The 19,098-nt window shown below is 43.7% G+C and overlaps 1 protein-coding gene across 1 annotated transcript in view; it reads right to left on the reverse strand.

Annotated features, from left to right (window-relative positions):
• The window catches only part of olfm2a (olfactomedin 2a), a 42,396-nt gene extending 27,701 nt beyond the window's left edge, over window positions 1-14,695 (reverse strand). Inside the window, exon 1 of the mRNA XM_056402274.1 lies at window positions 14,154-14,695. Coding sequence (XP_056258249.1) covers window positions 14,154-14,210 — 57 coding nt within the window. The 5' untranslated portion in view covers window positions 14,211-14,695. The remainder of the gene's footprint in view (window positions 1-14,153) is intronic.
• Window positions 14,696-19,098: the final 4,403 nt, after the last annotated feature.

Genomic DNA, 19,098 nt, shown 5'->3' on the forward strand with positions numbered 1-19,098 from the left:
CAGTCCGTGGGGGCATACATTATTATTTGTAGGGGTATTTGGTATGAATGAGCCGTATATGGTTGGATATCAGATAGCTCAATCAGGGACAAGCAGGGCGTCACATTATGCTTGAGGCTTGCAGGAGAAAAGCCTTGATCAAAGCAATAGGCAAGAACTTCATGCGGCAATCAGCTGCCATGCATTCTGCAGCACAGCATGGCTCGCTCCACTGTTCTGCACCTACTCATGCCAACAGCACCAGCTGAATACGACTCAGTGCAGCACTTCCTGTGGCAAATGTGCCCAGTTGAATTGCCCACACACACACAGGGGCTGCACTCACACGCATAATGATACACACACACACACACACACACACACACACACACACACACATACAATTACTATGATCGTTTCCTGGCTCCATGACCTGATTACCAATGCTGCGCAAAAACCCACTCTTTTCTGGATCCAGGGCAGGCAGAAAGCCACTGCCACATCCTGACCTTTTCTCCCACCAAGCTAATCAAACATTCTCCTCTCTGTTGTGTAGGAAAAAGCTTTTCCTGTAAATGGAGTAATTACTGACAGTAAATTGGGAGTTGTCAGCCCAGCAGAAAGGTAGCTGAGGCTCAAAGAAAGCCTGCTAATTGAGACTGCCCCCCATGGCCACTTGCCTCTTCAAAACGCCCTTCACTGAACTTGTGCTGCCTGCTTTGTCGCTATCTTCCAGAATAATTGAGTTTTTTTTTTTTTTCATCTAGATGATAACTTGTCTCACACTGGTTGCTGAAAACCTCATTTGTCCTCAAATAGTAGCTCAGTTTTATACATTGCAACTGATAAAGCATGCTAATATTTACAAGTCTGCATTAGGCCTCTGTATAGAATATTGCTGTGTGTGCTGCTGTGAGCATTTTAAATTTTGTTTCTGCACTGCTGGAGTTGAGTGCCATACCACTGTCGTATTACTGTACTGGCAAAGTGCTTTGTTTCATTAATGATGTATTCATTTATACCTGCAGAAGAGCTGAGAGCTGATCTTAGATGCCATGTACCTAGTTGCTTCTCAGATGACTAGAAATAGAGCCAGTTTTTTTTTTTTTTTTTTTTATTTGGTCTCTATCTGACTCACTGTTTATACCCAGTCCCAGGGTGAAGGTATCACCATGATTAGCAAATCACTGTGGTAGGTTACATGAAAGGAAAATAAGCCAAAGAATAACACGAGATAGACAAGAAGGTCATAAAACAGACTGTGATTGGTTTAGGAGAGGCAGAGAGAGGGAAAGGCAGAGATAGGGAAAGGCAGAGAGAGAAAGAGAGAAACTAAAAAAGAGACAAAAAGATGGGTGATGCATTTGAAAGTCCCCGAGGTGATGAATTTACATCTTGTCTGTTTTCTGCCACGTCTGCAACAGCGAAGCTAACAGGACCAGTGGTGAGATCCTGCCAATTATAGTCTGGTTGACTGAGAGTTTTCAGCAGCCAATTGGGAAAAATAAATAAATAAAAAAAAATAACAAAAAACAAAACAAAACAAAAAATCACACTGCTGTGCTCTCAACATGGTCAGAAGCAAACAATGACCAGAACCCGTCAGCTATGTGCTGTATATCAGTAATGAAGGGACAGAACCAGCCTGCAGTCTTGTGTCCAGCTTCTTTGTCAGAGCTCACACTGAAGCCTCCATTTGTATCCTCTGTCTTCAGGTCATTAATGCTCAGAGAAGCTGTAACATTTAATTAGGGAGACATTATTAGTACAACACAGGCACAGTGTGCAGTGGAGAGAAATCCCCAAACAGCCCCTAACTGAATATTACATTTACAGCCACATGGAGTTATGGGCAAAAATGGTTAGGAGAAACTTGTACATAAATAAATTAGCTTGTCACTGTGTGCTTTTTATGGAGTTTTGCCTCGCTGGTGGAAAGAGTAGAAAGGATTATTAGTACAAATAAACAGTCTTGTGTTAGCCTGTGTTCTTTGTACCTTCCCCCAACACCCTGCTGATGATCCCAGCCATGTAATCTGCAAAGTCTCTGCTGCATTGTCAGAATGAGGAGCCACTGATCTGTTCAGTGATTACACAAACAAACAGACAGGAAAATATCAACAAACTGGAACAAAAAAATGAGTATACAGAGCGGGAATGAAGGGGATGCACGTTGAATATTATAAAGGGGTAATATTCTGTGGAGTTAGCCAAGTGTGAGATGAGAAGTATTGAGAGTGGGAAGGTGTTGGTGGGAGGAAGGTGGAGAGGCCCCTGATAGTAAAGAGTGGCCGCAGAGTCTGGTGCTTCACCACAGGGGGCTGCATTGGATCATCAGGCTGGATCTCTCAGCAACAGATGCAGCGAACAAGGCAATAAACTGCACGGTGAATGCGGTGACATGTCCTGCATTAATATCTCAGCTCAGCTCTCCTCCCAAAATGTGAATTGCGCCATATGTGGGATGTTTGTGTGTGCGTGCGTGTGCGTGCGTGTGCGTGTGCGTGTGCTGGGGAATATGTGAGTTAATATGTGCTGTACACAGCGTTTCTATAAACAGTACTTCTGTGTCTTCTTTGTCTGCAGGATTCCGGTTGATGCAGGATGTTATGTAGCGTTTTCTTCACTCTGAGCACGATGCAGATCTAGGATGCTTAATGATGATATTTGTGAGTGCAGTGTGGGAGATATGATATCAGAAAGGCCATCCCTTGCATTAATATTCCATGCAGCACAAGGAGAGAATAGGAGATGATTTTTTTTTTCCCTTAAGGAGGCTCTTCCTTTGCTAATCTTTAACACAAATATTTTCATTTGCTGTCTTTAGGACACGGCTGTCTGCAACTGCACCGCTCATTCCTCCAGGGACATCTCATTGTTGACTGATAGCCTCGGGTATAAAAAAAAAAGAATGCATGCAAAATGCAAGCCAACCTCTCCCCATGGGAGATTAGAATGACAGAAACACACTTTAATAATGAGCATGAGAGGGTAACACATTCGGTGGCCATTTCTGCCACCTGGAAATTAAATCACTAATTTAAATTTTAATGACACCCATGCGCAGGATCACCTCTGCACAACAACTGTGCATTCATGTTAATTTGAAAAGCAAAGACTTATGTATGAGGTAGGCACTGTCCCCCTGCAGTCTATAATAACCTGACAATTTTCTCGTTTCATCACCGATGCTTGTGGCACTTTCCTGAATCAACAGATTATCCCGATACACTTGTTTCACAGTGTAAATGCCCTCCAGAGTATCTAATATTATGCACAGGTACATTTCTGTTTCAGTTTCGGGTAAATCAACACAGATATAAGCATTTCAGCTGCACACATCGATCCAGAACACACCAAGTAGAAAAGTGTGCCTGACAAGTGAGAAGTGCTCTTCTCTGAAGATCCCTGCACAGGCTCACTGCATGCTGTTACTCTCACTGAGAGGAGTAAAAGATGAGAACTGGGCCTGAGAGGACCAAGTAGCCTGAGGCGCTAAGGCTTAAAGAGAGAGACCTCTCCTGAATACCTATTCATCACATCGCCATTAGTGTGGCTGCAGCACTCAACTCTGCTGCTCGAAAATATAACAAGGATTACTGAATTACATCCCACAGTATAGTCTAACATGATAGGACTATCACTGCTGCCTGATGTACGGCCGAGCTGAGGCTACGACTTCTCACCTTGTGATGCAGCAAGATGCAGACATATATATCACATCTGCAAGCACACAACCTCCATAACAGATAAACAAGTTCAGACTCTAATCATCATGAGAGCAGGTTTTTATCAGAGCATGACGTTAGTTTCTTCTTTTTTTTTTTCCCCCTCCCACTGAAATGCCACTCTACATCATTTTCTTCTCTCATCTTGTCTGTCAACACTTCATCCTTTCTTCCTGCTGCTTCCTGTGTCTCTCTCGCCCGAGCGACAGCATGCACATGTCATTGTTTTGTCACGGTCGTGGCCGTATTGATTAAGCGATGTGGAGCTAATTAAAGACAATCTGCAAGGAGTGTGTGCCAGTGAGGGGAATAAAATCATGGTGACGGAGCAATAGACCTCTAATTATTATTCTCCTTTTGGTTTGGATGGGAGCGATAATAACCCTGCAGGCACAGTCAGAAGGCAGTCTCTCCATCTATTTCTCCCTCTATCCCTGCTCGCAATCTACAGTTTTCATTTCCAGCAACTCCACTGTCTTTTGCTCTCTCTCTCTCTCTTTCTCTCTCCCTCTCCCCCTCTCTTTCTCTCTCTCACTTCCTGGCCATGCTGCCGCCCGGCTCAGCTACTCCACTGGGCACTAATTCAAACTCAGTCCACATCCTCTCACTTTGTACTCTGACACTGCCCACCAACCCTGATCACCACAGCATCTTCAGTTCATAGCATCTGTCCGCAGTCCGTGACTGTGTCTGTGTGTGTGTGTGTTACTCAATGCACATTACATATGAACAGTGTCTGCTGGTGTTTATTTGTAGTGCACACAAAGGAGAACACTTGTCTTAGTTGTACTTAAAGCACCACAGTAACTTAAGCATGATTTAGATGCACATTTGCATACTTTTTTTGGGATGAGTATTACTAAGGGATTAGAGGGGCAAAATACTGCTTATATGGAAGAAATCCATATTGTTCTTTGTACAGGCTGCCTCTGTGCGCCTGAGGCTGAAGATTATTGAGAAGAGAAGGTAAAATATTTTGTAAACTGAGAACTCAAGGCTAACTCAGTGCCACAGTTTCAAAAGCAAATTTTGTTTGTATACTTAGTAAATAGTCAAAAGGCTATAATGAGCGATGGATTCATGGTGTGTCTGGATACACAGGACTTGCTTAAAGAAAAGTTCCTTTTGACTAACACGCTTATCTAAATCACAGCCTTCTGATCTATGAAAAATGAATGCAGGAGTTAGCCTGTTACATCATTTTCCTCCAATTTTGTGTAATCCATCAAAGCTGGATCCAATTTCTTTCAGTAAATGTCTTCAATGCTACAGTTACCATCCCATTTGACTTTTCCTCTAATATGATACATACTGAGTTACCAATTAGCACAACATCTCTAGTTGTGACTCCACTTCCAGATGTGGTGTTTGAATCCAGTATCACACACTACTGCGTGTGTGTGTGTGTGTGTGTGTGTGTGTGTGTGTGTGTGTGTGTGTGTGTGTGTGTGTGTGTGTGTGTGTGTGTGTGTGTGTGTGTGTGTTTTGTAGACTTGGAGAAATCCCAGGGGTTTAGAATTAGGCAGCAAAATGTAATGTAAGCTGGTGTTCCTTCCACTGGAGCATCTTGTTATCTCCCCTCTCCTACATGCAGTGTCTCTATCAAAGGACCTCGCTACCTCTGTGCTCACTGTGGGGCTGCAGAGAGCAGCTCTCCCTGCCTGCTTGATATGCAGCAGGGTCCGGTGGCTGCTGGGCTCACACGCCTCCCCTGACTGGAACCTTTAAGCCTTGGCGCAGTCAGAGAGAGCTCCCCTCATCAATGGCCCTACTGAGTGGCTGTGACAGTGCCACGCGGAAACCACATCGATTAAATGGTTCCTCTTGCCACACGCTTCTGCCACACCGCATAGCTCTCATCCTTCATTCCCCAAAATGAAAGCCCCGCAATTGAGTTAGCTTTCAACATGGGAGGCAATGCTGTCACTCTCACACATGGCGGTGAGGATGGGACTCTCTGGACTAAAGGTAGCAAGGTACAGTCTGAGGAGCTGGAACAAGATTTACGTTTTTATCACCTCTCGTTCACCGTCAACCGCTGCTACAGCTCTCAACTCCATAACACTAGTGTGAGCAACGTGTAATTATAAACTATAGCTTACAAAGAGAAACCTATGCAGCACAAAATCTCTGACTGAGAATTTGATGTAAGAAAAACAACAACCTTTTGTAAAGAAAACTATTTCCCAGGAGTGCGGCGTGTTGTCCAGCCATGTGAACGAGCAGGTGGAGGGAGAATCTACGTCTGGTGTTTGAGAATGCATAACACCCTCTGATATGGGATGTGTGTCTTCCGATAAAAGCGGAGAGATGTGAAGAGCACCGTTCAAGTAGCAGCTTGCCCAATCTGCTCAGTCTTATGAAAGCTTTTGTATCAGAAGGGGGAAGACGAGCTCTAGGCGCAACAGCCATATTTATATTCCAATCTTCTACACAGAAACCCACATTGCCAGGCTCATAAAAGATTCATCGAGCAGGGGAAAGCAAGGTCGTACAGAAAACTGGTCAGGAGGTGCCTACTGCAATGCAAAAAAGAGCAGATGAATGCAAAAAAAAAAATCACTGGGTGAGTCCCATGGTGGCAGTTACTAGGGTAACATGTGTTGTTACCCTTATTAACGGTGGTGGTGTATCCAGCACTGACCAGGCGATCAAGCATGTCCGTGCTCTAATTGGCAGCTGTCACTCATGCTGTACTACACGACAGGCTTAACAGCCTCGGCCATGTTGTGTTGGTATCGATTCCATGCGTTTGCTGTGCTCTTTGTCTGTGGTGGATCCCATTGCTGATATGTTTGTGAACTAGAGAGCAAAGGGGAGGGAGAGAAAAGGGAGACAAAGGCAATGTGTGTGACAGAGACAGACTGCGTGTGCGCGTGCATGTGTGTGCCTGTTCTGGGTGTTGTCAGAGAAATGTCACTCTTGCTTAGAGTCACAGACATAAACCTCTGGGAGTCCTGCACCCTCCAGCACAGTCACACAGAAGGAAAGAGAGAAAGTGTGGGGGGGGGGGGGGGGGGGGGGGGGGATGCGATATAGGGATGATATTCATCCCACCAGTCAAGCTGATCCTTCTGTACACTGTTGACAGCGAGCATAGCAAGCACAAAGAGCATTCTATGCATTACTGTATGTGAGCACACGTTCGTATTTTAAGAGAATATTTGTGCCTCTGTCAGACATTGAGAAATTGCGTGGAAGAGGAAATGAGGGTCAAAGCGGGACATTACAGGCTCAAAAGAGGACACATGTAAATCTACTTTACTTTCATCTTGCATGTATAAAAAAGTAATCAGTCCCTGAGTGTACAGCTGGCTGCTGGTTAGCTGCCAGGTTAACCATGTGTGTATAAATGAGAAAGCCCTAACAACAGCATTCAGTACTCAATCCCATAAGACCTTAAAGACGTTTGATTATGAGCTGCTCCAGAGTCAGCCAGCTCAGTCCATGGGACTGCTAATGGTCATTTTAGGACATCAGGCCACTGGGTTTTCAACAAGACAGAAAACAGCAACAGAGGTCATTTAGAGCTCATACAACCCTGGAGCAGTGGTAGTAGTGGTCTGTCTGTGGCTCTGAATGAGTAAGTGGTCATTTAAAACATTGGACTAAATACCAAGGTTACCATACTTTCCTGTCTGACTTTGGAAAATTCTCCCCTGTCCTGAGATATGTGATATAAAAACACTTAAATGCCCGGGGGTCTCAACAACAAATGTCTCATGACACTTAAATACGTCCAACAATCGTATGATCTGGATTCGTCAATGTCAGTGGGGGGTGACAGGCATTGTGACATTTAGTCCACAATGCTGGAAACAGCTGCTATGAAAGTCTCCCAGTATTATGTTGTAATATGTTGTATACTGTAGCCAATGGTTTGTAGGATGTTAAGATCACAGTTTAGTGTTTGTTTCAGGTAGGAAGGTCATGTGTGTTTGCATATGTACACGTTCAGAGGGGCATTCCAGCTGGGGAGGTGACACACCCTCTGTACCTCAGGGGGCCAATCATGAAGAGGACACAGTGTTAGACTGAGCGTCAGGCCACTGACCTCACACGTTTCGCTACCCGGCGTTCCATCTGTTAACCAATTACCACACAAACCGCTGCCTTGCCTTCGTGCATCATCCAAGGCACTGCAGTAGTAAAATCAGTCACCCATTTCACCCCCGGCCGCACCACAAAAAAAGCTCACCGCCATCATCACACGCTAATATCACCCCTGTGTGAGTCATGAACAGACCACATTTAGAAAACTGACCCAGAAACAGGTACATCAACATCAAAAACCAGCCCCACTCACACAGGCACACAAACCTCCCTGTCCATTAAAAAAAAAAAAACACACATGCTGTGACCACCCCTTCCCGAATCTACCATACATGCACACACACTGTATTTATGAGTACACTACATGTTTAACACTTATCCTGACTTTAAATGACCTTAACCAAAAGCAAGTCCTAACCTGAAAACAGAGTTCAACGGTCTGAGGATTAATTTTTTAGTTTCCAAATGGGAGGTGAGTCTCCACAATGTCACTGTGTGCGGAGATTATTTGTCCCTATAAACACACACAAACACACACACACACACCTCTGATGATGAAGCAGCGGGCTACATGAAAGCACATCAGACATTAAGAAGAGGGAGTGAACAGCGGACAGCACAAAGGCTCAATAGCTCTCTGTGCTCCAGCCCCCTTTCTTAAGCAGTATCTCTTTCATGAAACAAATCTCTTTACAGTGGTAAGATTCTGAGTCACACAATGTGGTATCATTATCGTGCACTGATTCGAGCTCTACCCTAATCAGTCATGACACAAGCGCATACTGTTCAATCTCCTCAAGCAGCGCTGAATCAAACATAAAGCAACCTCATTATCTGTGGCTGATTGTGAAGCGGCACCTTTGTATATTAATGGGGACTGCATGAAGGTGGATGCAGCCGTAGTGGCTAATCTAACCCTGTCTGCTCACTTTCTCACCCACATAGTGCGAGACATGATTATTACTGACTGACGGGCGGCATGGAAATTAGGTTATGTGGGTTATCTTACTTACCAGAGCAAGAAACACATGGAAATTACACTAAGCTTACATATTATTAGCAAAATGTGGCTCATGTTCTAGTTCTAGTGCACTTAAGAAATGTGGACATCATTACTTGAGACGATAAAATGCTCTGTGAACTCGCATCCAGAATATGTAATAGTCTTGTATTGGATTTAAAGTTGTATCTGTGCATTGCAGCTTAAACTTCTAATTACATGAGCTTATGTGGTGAGGACTGTCAGTAAGTCAGACCAGCACCGGACCTGTCATAGCACGGCAAGGTGATTTTTAGTGGTCGAGTGTGTGTCTTTGCCTCTCGCTGGCAGATTTACACCCCTGCTCCTGCAGCTTTTCATTTGTTTAATTCTCTTGGTGGAGGTTATGCTGCTGCTTGGCAGAGCACACTCTGTCCAGCCTGCTACCTAGTGTCCTTTCTCCCGGGAAATGTAGACTCGCATCTCTCTGTTCCTCTTTGACTGTCATCCAGCTGCACAGTCTCATCCCGCAATATTTATAAAAGCTTTTAACAGGCAGGCTCACTGATAATAATGGCAGAGATACTTTTTTTTTTTTTCGAGGTTTGACGAGAGCCGGTGTTTTGGTATGGTTGCTGTGTAATAAGCTTTTGGCATGGAGACAAGGACAGAAATCTACCACAAGTGGCTCAATCACACTCATGTCTGGGGGGAGGGCTTTTATTGTGATCATGCTGCTTTGCTCTCATTGGACTGGCACCAGGAAAAGAGATTTTTGGCCAAAGGGTCACTGCCAGGTCAGTGGACTGTTTAAAGCCGTCTCAACTGGACATTAGCCAATCCAGCTGTTTGTTCCTGACTGACTGAGCAGAGGTCTGTCCTTGCTGTCCTCACATGTGGAGACATTGCAGAGGAGCATTAACATTAAGCCAGCTTACTGCTTTACATCACTTTTGGCTGTTTTTATGTGAAATCAGACCTAATGTACGGTACGTCAGGCTGGCATATAACTAAGAAAGTCCTCTCAAACAGCATTATCATAGCTTTGGTTTATTTGTGTCAATAAAACTGTCTAAGTTCAGTGACACTTATATTACAGCACTAAAAGTACTGTATAATTAGCACAACGTAAATAAACTAAATGTTTGTGCCAAATGATGTTTTAAACAGCTTCGTGATTTATAAATGCTGGTTCCTTTACAGTACTTAGCTTTATCTATAAATCGACCCCAGCTGGGTATGTTTCTGGTGCAATCATCACACCAATCTAGAGTGAGGAAACACAACTTAACAAGGTCCTAAATGGTAGTCTGTTCAAACTGATTGTTTATCGTGATCCCTGGTGAGAGAGGGGATCAAGTAAATTACTGAAAAATCTAGCCAATTTCTTACACTGGCTTCTGTCTCCCTCTTTGAGAATGACAAGCAATTAGGTTTTTTCCCCCCACTGCACTTGTTGTTTAAACAGAAAAGCAGCAAAGCAAGTGTTCATTTCCATCACTCTCAACCGTGCTAGTGTTGGGAGTCTTCGAGGCCAGACATCTTAAACCAATAACCGCATTCCCCTGGCACTCCTTTGCTCCAGTGGGACCCGAACAATTTTTTTTATTTTTTTTTGCCTCTAAACCTAAATGTGCGTCTTTCAAGTACATGAAACAATCTTCATGCCCGACAAGTTAATAAGAAATTGAGCAGCTACGGAAAACAGAACAAAGCAATCTTTTGTCCCCTTAAACAATATTACCTCACCTCTCAGTCAGACTCCAGCATGCTTTTTCAATCAGTTTGATGGCTGGACGGGAATATTAGTGGAACACGTGTCTTTGTGATCTGCACTCATTCTTCTGAATACATTTGAGAATGTGACTGATATTATTCAAAGATTTTGTTTTAAACAAATAAGTTTATACTGTCACCAACCACGTTCAAAGATACTGCATTTGTGATAAAAGGGATATTTCACTAACATTACATTTGTTAGTGTTTAACAACTCCAGAATACCTGATCATCTCATGCTGTGTGATCACACGAATTTCATCCATCACATTAGATTTAAGTCCTCAGTTCTACACACAGTAAATGGACCATATTCTATTTCCTGGATAAATTGGGTTATGTGCCAGAATTTCTGCTGTTGCTCTAAATTTACATTCTGAATAATCAATACTACGCTACTTGTATTAACCAGATTGATGAAAAGATGCTGAGTTTTGCAGAATATTCATTACAATCCATATTATGCTAACAAACTATAATTTTCCAACTCCTGACTGGCGACAGTCAATAAATGCAGTACATGCAATATTTACAATGTTAATGTTCAGAGATATTATACATTAAACAGGGTTTACACTTTGCAGAATGACTATTAGCACAGATTCCTCTGAGTGTCTGGGAGCCCACATCTAGGGGAAATTAGTTGCCTGGTCCTTGATAATTTTGACATCTTGAATACATTTTGAAAAGATCTTTTTTTAAAAGTGTTCATTTCAGTGTTCTGAAAATAATTGGCAGATTAATTTTTTTCTGTGATACATCTCTCTCTTTACTTTGTGAAAGTGGAACCCACCAAAGTATAACATAGGCGCAGTGGGCCATACAGTATATGGATGTATAGTAAATGCATTACTTAAAAGTGCACATGGACGCATATGCACTTGTGTCAGTGCATGTCCTGTCATGCATGGTTTGATGTGCATGGCATTTCAAGACATCTGCACCAAGGTCAAGCAGGTGCCCATCTGTATCAGTAGCACTAAGGACCCCTGGGCTTTATGGGTACTTAACAAACACATGCAGTGATCGCACAAGTGCATCTGTCTCATTAAAGCCCTTTCAATATTTCATACAGGATGGTGCTGAGACTGTGACTGAAAATATGTGGATATCTCATCCCTGCTGGTGGGGAGTGTTATCCTTGTTGCTGTAGATAGGCGAGAAGTCATCAATTCTTTATGTTTGCAGTGCAATCTTTGGGTGACGGGTGGCGTCATATTTTCTTTCAGCCCTGTAAATATTTAATGTGAACACTTACAACAAATTGTCCCCCAAGGCCAATTACAGTACCAACCCTCTGAAGACAGGGCTGAGAGATGATAGTAAGTCATGAGCTACATTTTCACATTTAATAGTGACATTTATTCTCCACATCCACAGTGCTGTGTTAATACTTATAGGATAAGCATGTTGTGTGGCTTAGAATTAATTATTAGATTTTTTTTTTTAAGTCAGCTAATTTTCAGTTGGTATAATTAGTTATTAAGTATCAGGAAACTTAATAACTCACTTAATTTAAAGAAGGTTAAAGAGGCACATCAGTTCGTTCTTTGTGGTAACCGTGTGGCTAAGGTTGTGTTCAATGTCACTTAAATCAGAGCACCTAGTTTCATACCACTCCGAATGAAATCAGCTGGTCTTCCTCTAATACCATCTGTGCTGGACACGGTACACTTTGAACCCGACACACAGGAGTACGCTTCAGCCACGAAACCTCCTGCAGACTGAGAACATACTGTAGCTTCTCCGTCTGTTAAAGGTCAACTGCAGAGCCCACTCACCCTGTGGGCGCTGATGTATGCTGCAACATATGGCCTTTTACTGTTTCTACATGTTACAGCATTAATGTCAACACTGGTCTGGGAGGCGGGGTGCATCCTGGATAGGTCGCCACTCTATCACACATAAAGACAAACGACCACGCACGCTCACATTCACACATATACTTGATTTGAATATGTTACATGTACTGTAGTGTTATACTATGCTGTACTGTTGTCATTAGATAGTTAAATGTGATCGCAGGCAGTGGTCATGCTCGAAAAGCTCACCAACCCCACAACAAATATCAGCTGTAACAAACTGCACTGTTAAAGGGTCTTACAGATTGAACACCTAGGGGCCCATGGATGTCTCAATCCACAGGAACAGTCACAATTAATAAACATACAGCGTATCTATGTCACTGTATCTACCCCCCATCCCCCCACTCCCCACCTCAATCCCTGATGTTTTTCATCTCTACCATGACTGTTGTACAGGCTACAATATTAGATGCTGTTTTATGTAAGGCCCTGCATCTGTCTGGTGGCCTTAGCCAAACGGTGATACTCACCAGCGGCGTAGGAGGAGGCGCGGTCTGTGGCGCTCAACTGAGTCAGACTGCTGTTTTTAACTGGAGGTGCGACACGGCGCTGTCCGCGGTCCTGAAAATACTTGCTGCATGAAACCAAAGGTGCGAGAGGGCGCTGTCCAACATGCAGATCACTGCCTGTTTGATGCACTCCTCCACAACAGGCGAACTGTAGCTACTTTATCAGCAGACCTTTTATACTTTGTAAGCTATCGGGGGGGGCGGGGGTTATGCTCAACACTGCACTGTTATGCTGACCAGCTGAACCCCTGCAAGTTCAAATGCTCCTGCCTTGACTGAAAGCTTTTCTGGGTCAAATAATTTACCGTCCTTCACTTCAATTTACAACTGTCACATCAGAGCTCATCATTTTTTTTTTTTAACCAAACGGACGCGGCTTTTTCTCGAGTGTCATGCACTATACACACAGCACGACACACACTCAGACACATCACACATCTCCAGGATCTACAGCCATTTGTTGGCGCCGGTCTGGTAGGCAACACCACTAATTACGCACGGTTTGTATTCACAGCCACAAATCACACATAGAGATCCTGTAAACAAACTGTCAGTGTCGCGCCGTTTCATGCGGCTCATTCAGCTCATTCAGTCACGGTGTTTCTCTGGGGAGCCCTTGGACCTCTGTGTCAGTGATGCGGAGGTATAGGCAGGACGGTCTGTCAAACGACGACCTCCAGGGCATCAGAGCCCCCCACCCCACCCCTCCACACACACACACACACACACACACACACACACACACACACACACACACACACACACACACACACAAATCAATTACACTGGCAAGGTGAAAGGTTACTTTATATATTCTTACTTTTTCCCACAAAGGTGATGTCCTCACCATTTATTCCACTCACTGTAATTTATTGCAAGATTGATGTCAGTCTCAGAAACGTGAGAGTTCAATTCCTGAAATAACAAGTGAACCGACTTCAGGTGGATTCACTGTCAACTGCTGGTCTGCTGGTTGAACTTTCTGCCTGTGCTGGCGTTGCTTCTGATCAGGCTTATAACAGGAGACACCTTCAGGACAATACCAATTTGCCTGTTAAATGCTGCACCACGAATAGCTACAGTCTTGGCACTGACTTAAAAACATCATGTTTTCCCTCCTTCTGATCTGTTAAAGACGGTGGTTCTTAGTTAGATGGTCTGATGTTTGTGAGGATGCAGATGGAGGCGATCAGCGCTGCTTTATAGGAACTTTTAAACAATGCTTATTCATAGCGTGTATGGCGTTTGTGCCGGAGTCCTTACCTCACAGGGCATGACAGCTAACATCACAAGTAGGAACATGGCACTGAAGAGATGCATCCTTGTCGAAATGATAGCGTCCCGGCCGACACTAGTTCCCGCTGCTCTTCCCCCCCGTTCTTGTGCCTTTACTGGGGCGGTTTCTTCAGATACAGAGGGATTCCTTTAATACTGTGTCGGCTGCGCGCCACCAGCCTCATCACCAGGACGCGCGGCAGCCCTCTCTGGCTCGGAAAAGCGACCAGCCGCGTGTCTTTTTTCTTTGGAGCATAGACTCTTTTGTGGGTAGCGAAAGCAAACGCTCCCAGTGGCAGTGTGCGAAACTCCCCAGATGCTGCGATCGAAGCGAAGCGGACAGTCGGTGAGTCAGTCAGTCAGCCAGCCAGCCAGCCAGCCAGCCAGTCAGCCAATCAGTCAGCCAGTCCTCTGTCCGTCCTGCAAAATAACTGCGACTGAGCGCGGAGCGCGGAGGAGAGTCGCAGAGGTTGGAAGGTGACTGCTGTGCTTGCAAGGTGCCGACGCTAGGAGCAGCACGTCAGTGTGCTTGCAGCCCAGTCAAAGAAGTACCACTCTTTGATGCAGCCAAGCTTGGCCGTGCGTGTGCGCGTGCGTATGTGTGTTTGAACGAGAGAGAGAGAGAGAGAGTGAGAGAGCCCTGCTTGCACAGACGATATTCTTTCCCCAGTGACTGATGGACAGTCAACTAAGATGGATAGATGGATAGATAGATGGATGGATAGATAGATAGATAGATAGATAGATAGATAGATAGATAGATAGATAGATAGATAGATAGATAGATATTTGCTTGCAGTGACAATGCTTTTTTCCACTACAGTGACAGACACTGCCAAGAAAGAGTTTGCCATTTAGTATCGATAATGTCTCCTTGCTCAGAAGCCCAATTGTGAATAAGTGTGTCATTGTAGGAGAGATCGGGGAAGTAGCTGTCAAATCTACATTAATACCATCAATTCAGCTCTGACGCATATCCAATTAGAAGATGCCAAAATAGAGGGATTCTCTGGGGTTTAGGGAAATGATAAAGATTATTCTTGCTCTGATTACAATGAAGATAATGAATGTCGTCAGCGAACAGAGATAATTAAATGATGGTTTGGCATTCTAATAACTATTTTCCAGGCTAGGTGAGGTTGCACATGGGTGTGCAAACAGCCTCTGTGGGCTATGTTTATGTTTATATGTATCTGTCCATGTGAGCCGTGTGACAGTGGCTGGATGGCGTGGGCCTATGATTCCCCTGCTTCTAGACAGGCTGTGTTTCTGGCTCCTGGTGATCCTGAATTGGTTATGAAAAACATAACAGCCTCCGCTGCCCACTCTGCCCTCGCACCTTAATAACAGCTTGGTTTAAAACAAACCATTTTCACAAGGCAAATGCACAACATTTCACCTGTGGTGTGAATCCCTTTAAAGACTGACCAGTGTCAAGAAAACTGAATCCACAAAGACAGAACACAAAAAAAAACCCACTGTTGCTGGAAAGAGTGTGTTCAGCCCTCCCACCCACTCCATTTCCCTTTTTATGTCATTAAGCATCACATACAGAATGTGCCATATTTTCAACAACAGTGACCCAAGTAGATCCTCTGTGTGTGTTTAGTGACAGCTGGTACACGATGCACTGTTTTCAGTAATTTTTAAAAAATAGCTGAATTTTGGTTTTATATAACATTGTAAAAAACTATATTTGTACAACTCAAAATCAGTTTTTACTTGGGCTGCATCTAAAACTCTACAATATCTTAACATATAAACTCCTTTTTGTTTAAATGTCTACTATACATAAAGCAGTGGTGGGTGAAAGTTTATCTTTATAGAATAAAGCTAATGAGAGAATTGAAGACAGTGACAAATCACCTAGACACTGGGACAAACTGACCGTTTGTGGGGCATCTATACAAGGATTATGATTACTGAAACTGCATGAATAAAATATGTTAATTTATGGTTTTTATTGTGCAAAGCATTAATTACCACCTTTTTATTTTCCACTTCCATTTGCGTTATGTTTTTCTGTCCCGTTGTCCTTTTTATTTTTTTTCATAAAGGTCACCCATTTTAACTGGTAAAAATCAACAAAATGTTGCGCTCAAAACCCAAACCCTGTGGCTCCACTTTGCCGTGGCTTTTAAGACTTACAACAGTTGTACTAGCTCATAACGCATTCAGAAAGGATTTCACATCAGACAGTGTGATGGTTTGTGCCTTCCAGCCCCTGCCCCTGTTTGGTTCAGCAGAGGGCCGACATTCTGCCCCCCTGCTGCTGCCCTCGGTGGCATCGTGCACACCCGTCTATTTTCCCAGCAGGAAAAACTATGAGGAAGTGAAATGCGAGGGTGGGGGGGTGGATGGGGGGTTGTGTACAAGAAAAGATGAAGGAAAGAAGAATGCAGGAATTGTTCTAGCCTGGCTGTGCTGTTGTTTTCACCACAGTTTGCATTTTACTGTATAACCCTGTGTTGTGCCTCCGCTCAAGACTTGTACAGTAGAGCACGAGGCTGAGAATAATAGAGAAGCCCAAGACTGCCAGGGTGAGTAAAAGTGATGTTGAGTCATTGCGTGGGGTCAGAGTGCCAGTATGTTTAATGGTCATGCCGAGGAAATGCACTGTACTAACAGACTCCGCCTTCCCTCTCGTGGCTGCTCCCCTCCATCTCCTCCTCTTTCTCCCTCCCTTGTTTCGGAGGTAAATGCAAACAAAGCATGACCCATTTGTCAAAAGATGCAGCATTTTTCTCTTTTTATCCCAGACTCAGCCCAAGAAGGCCGAGAGAGAGGAGAAAATAGACCTCCGGGGCGTCCGTGTGTTCTCTCAGGCGGGCAGGCATTATTTCCCTCTCTCTCTTCCTGTCACCTCACATGTGACTGCACTGTGCGAGGCAGATGTGGCATTAAAATCACCAATTATTTTATATTTGTGTGTGTGTGTGTGTGTGTGTGTGTGTGTGTGTGTGTGTGTGTGTGTGTGTGTGTGTGTGTGTGTGTGTGTGTGTGTGTGCGTGCGTGCGTGTGTGCGCACGCGCATGTTGCTGCGATATTTGAGGCGATGCAACCTATCTACTATTTTGAAGTGGCCTGAAGACTAAAATTAACAACCACCAGCGCTGTGCTTCTGTGGATGTGTGAGTGTTTGTCTCTGACTGCCTACAGGCACACTGCTTGTCAAAAAATAAGGTTCTTAAGTCTTAAAACACAACTGTTTAGATGGGATTACTCGCACTGAGCCACCGTTGCCAAGCCTGTCATTAAATAGATTTCCAGGGGTTGATTCTCTTCAAATACAGTATACAACAAAACTGAGCACACCCCAGGCTAGTATCACTAAAATGTTAATTACAGAGCTTGTCCATTTAATAATTTTTTGTTTTTAGCAAGAGAAGACAGAAGCCAGTTAACTTTTAAAAACAGAAATGTTTGATATTCATTAAATTTTTTAATATTTTACGTCAGACTTTATTTTTGACTCGATTCTCCTGAGCATGGATGATACCAGTCTTGTAGAAATCTGCGGAGAGATGTTCAACCATTCATCACATGTTGCTGTTCTTTTCTGGAGGGGGTTTCGTTGCTCTACCTGTCTCTTTAAAATAGAAGCCCCATATCAGCACATTCCCACTTCCATGTTTCACAGTGAGCGCTGCTCAGTCCTGGCCAGGTCCGCTCCAAACACGCTGGACCTCATCTGATCCAAACAAATTTATTTTTGCTTTCATGTGCTGCCAATACTCAACAGGCCTCATTTCATGTTTAATGTTGCAGTTTAGTGAGCAGTTGGTTTCCTCTTGGACATTGTGGCGTCGTTTCTCGTTGAATGGCTACTCCGCCTTCTGTCATTGGTTCTTCCTATACTTCCCAACCGCTGCTGCAGTCTGGTTCTTCACTTATTCCTTACCATGTGGGGTCGTGCTACATTACCACGTTAAAACTGAGGAAGCTGTGGTCGTTTGCAGGTTATTTTATTCCTTTGTTTGTTTAATTACCTGTAACTGGAAACTACAGTGAGCTTGTCCTGTGGGGCCTGAATTTCTAACCTTGCTTGTTTTTAAATATAAAATAATACAGTTATTGCATGACACAGTTCTGAATATTAAACATTGTAGTGATATTGCACAGGGGTGTACCCAGTTGTGTTGTATACTGTAATCGGAAAGTGAGAAAGAATTTTAAACATGAACTGTGGTGGAGCAGAGCTGGAGACAGATGAACTTAGCATTTAGTTGATGGTAACAGTAAATATTAAACAGGTGTGTAGCCCCTGTGATTGACTAGATCGTAGATCAACACACACACACACACACACACACACACACACAAACACACAGCCAAATTGGATTTTTTGAAGTTGGATTATGAGTCGCTCTATCCATCCAGCAAACATTGCAGTCTGTCTTATAACGGAGCTTATGGTTGTTATTGATCTTCGTAATGCTGCTGCTGCTGCTGGTGCTGCTGAGTTATTATGAACTGAAAGACCATATGCTTCCTGAAATGATCCAGAATGTTGAATCTACATTAGGTAGTCCAGTGGGCACGCAGGATAATGTTAAGCTTGTGTAGCTCTCAGTCTTTGGTTTAAATGTAATACTCGCTGATTAATAGACATACAGACAATCTCCCACATACACAAGCAATTCACGACAACATCAACATGTCAATAAGCACACAGATGGAGAAGTCTTGACACCCTGACACTACTCCAAACATAACACAGATATCTAAGCCAACACAAAAGCCTTATGCAAACATTACGACAGCATGCATCTCTCATTTGACAGCCATGCTTTCTAATGAATGTCTAATCAACACGGGCCAATGTAAACAGCATGAGACACCTCATTCAGCTGTCTTTGAACAGCCAAATGGACTGCCACAGCTCACACTCTCCCGCCTGCTGAGTTTGTCTTTCCACTTCACTCATGGAAAG

This window comes from Seriola aureovittata, chromosome 17 (assembly GCF_021018895.1).
Source record: "Seriola aureovittata isolate HTS-2021-v1 ecotype China chromosome 17, ASM2101889v1, whole genome shotgun sequence".
NCBI classification, from domain to species: Eukaryota; Metazoa; Chordata; class Actinopteri; order Carangiformes; family Carangidae; genus Seriola; species Seriola aureovittata.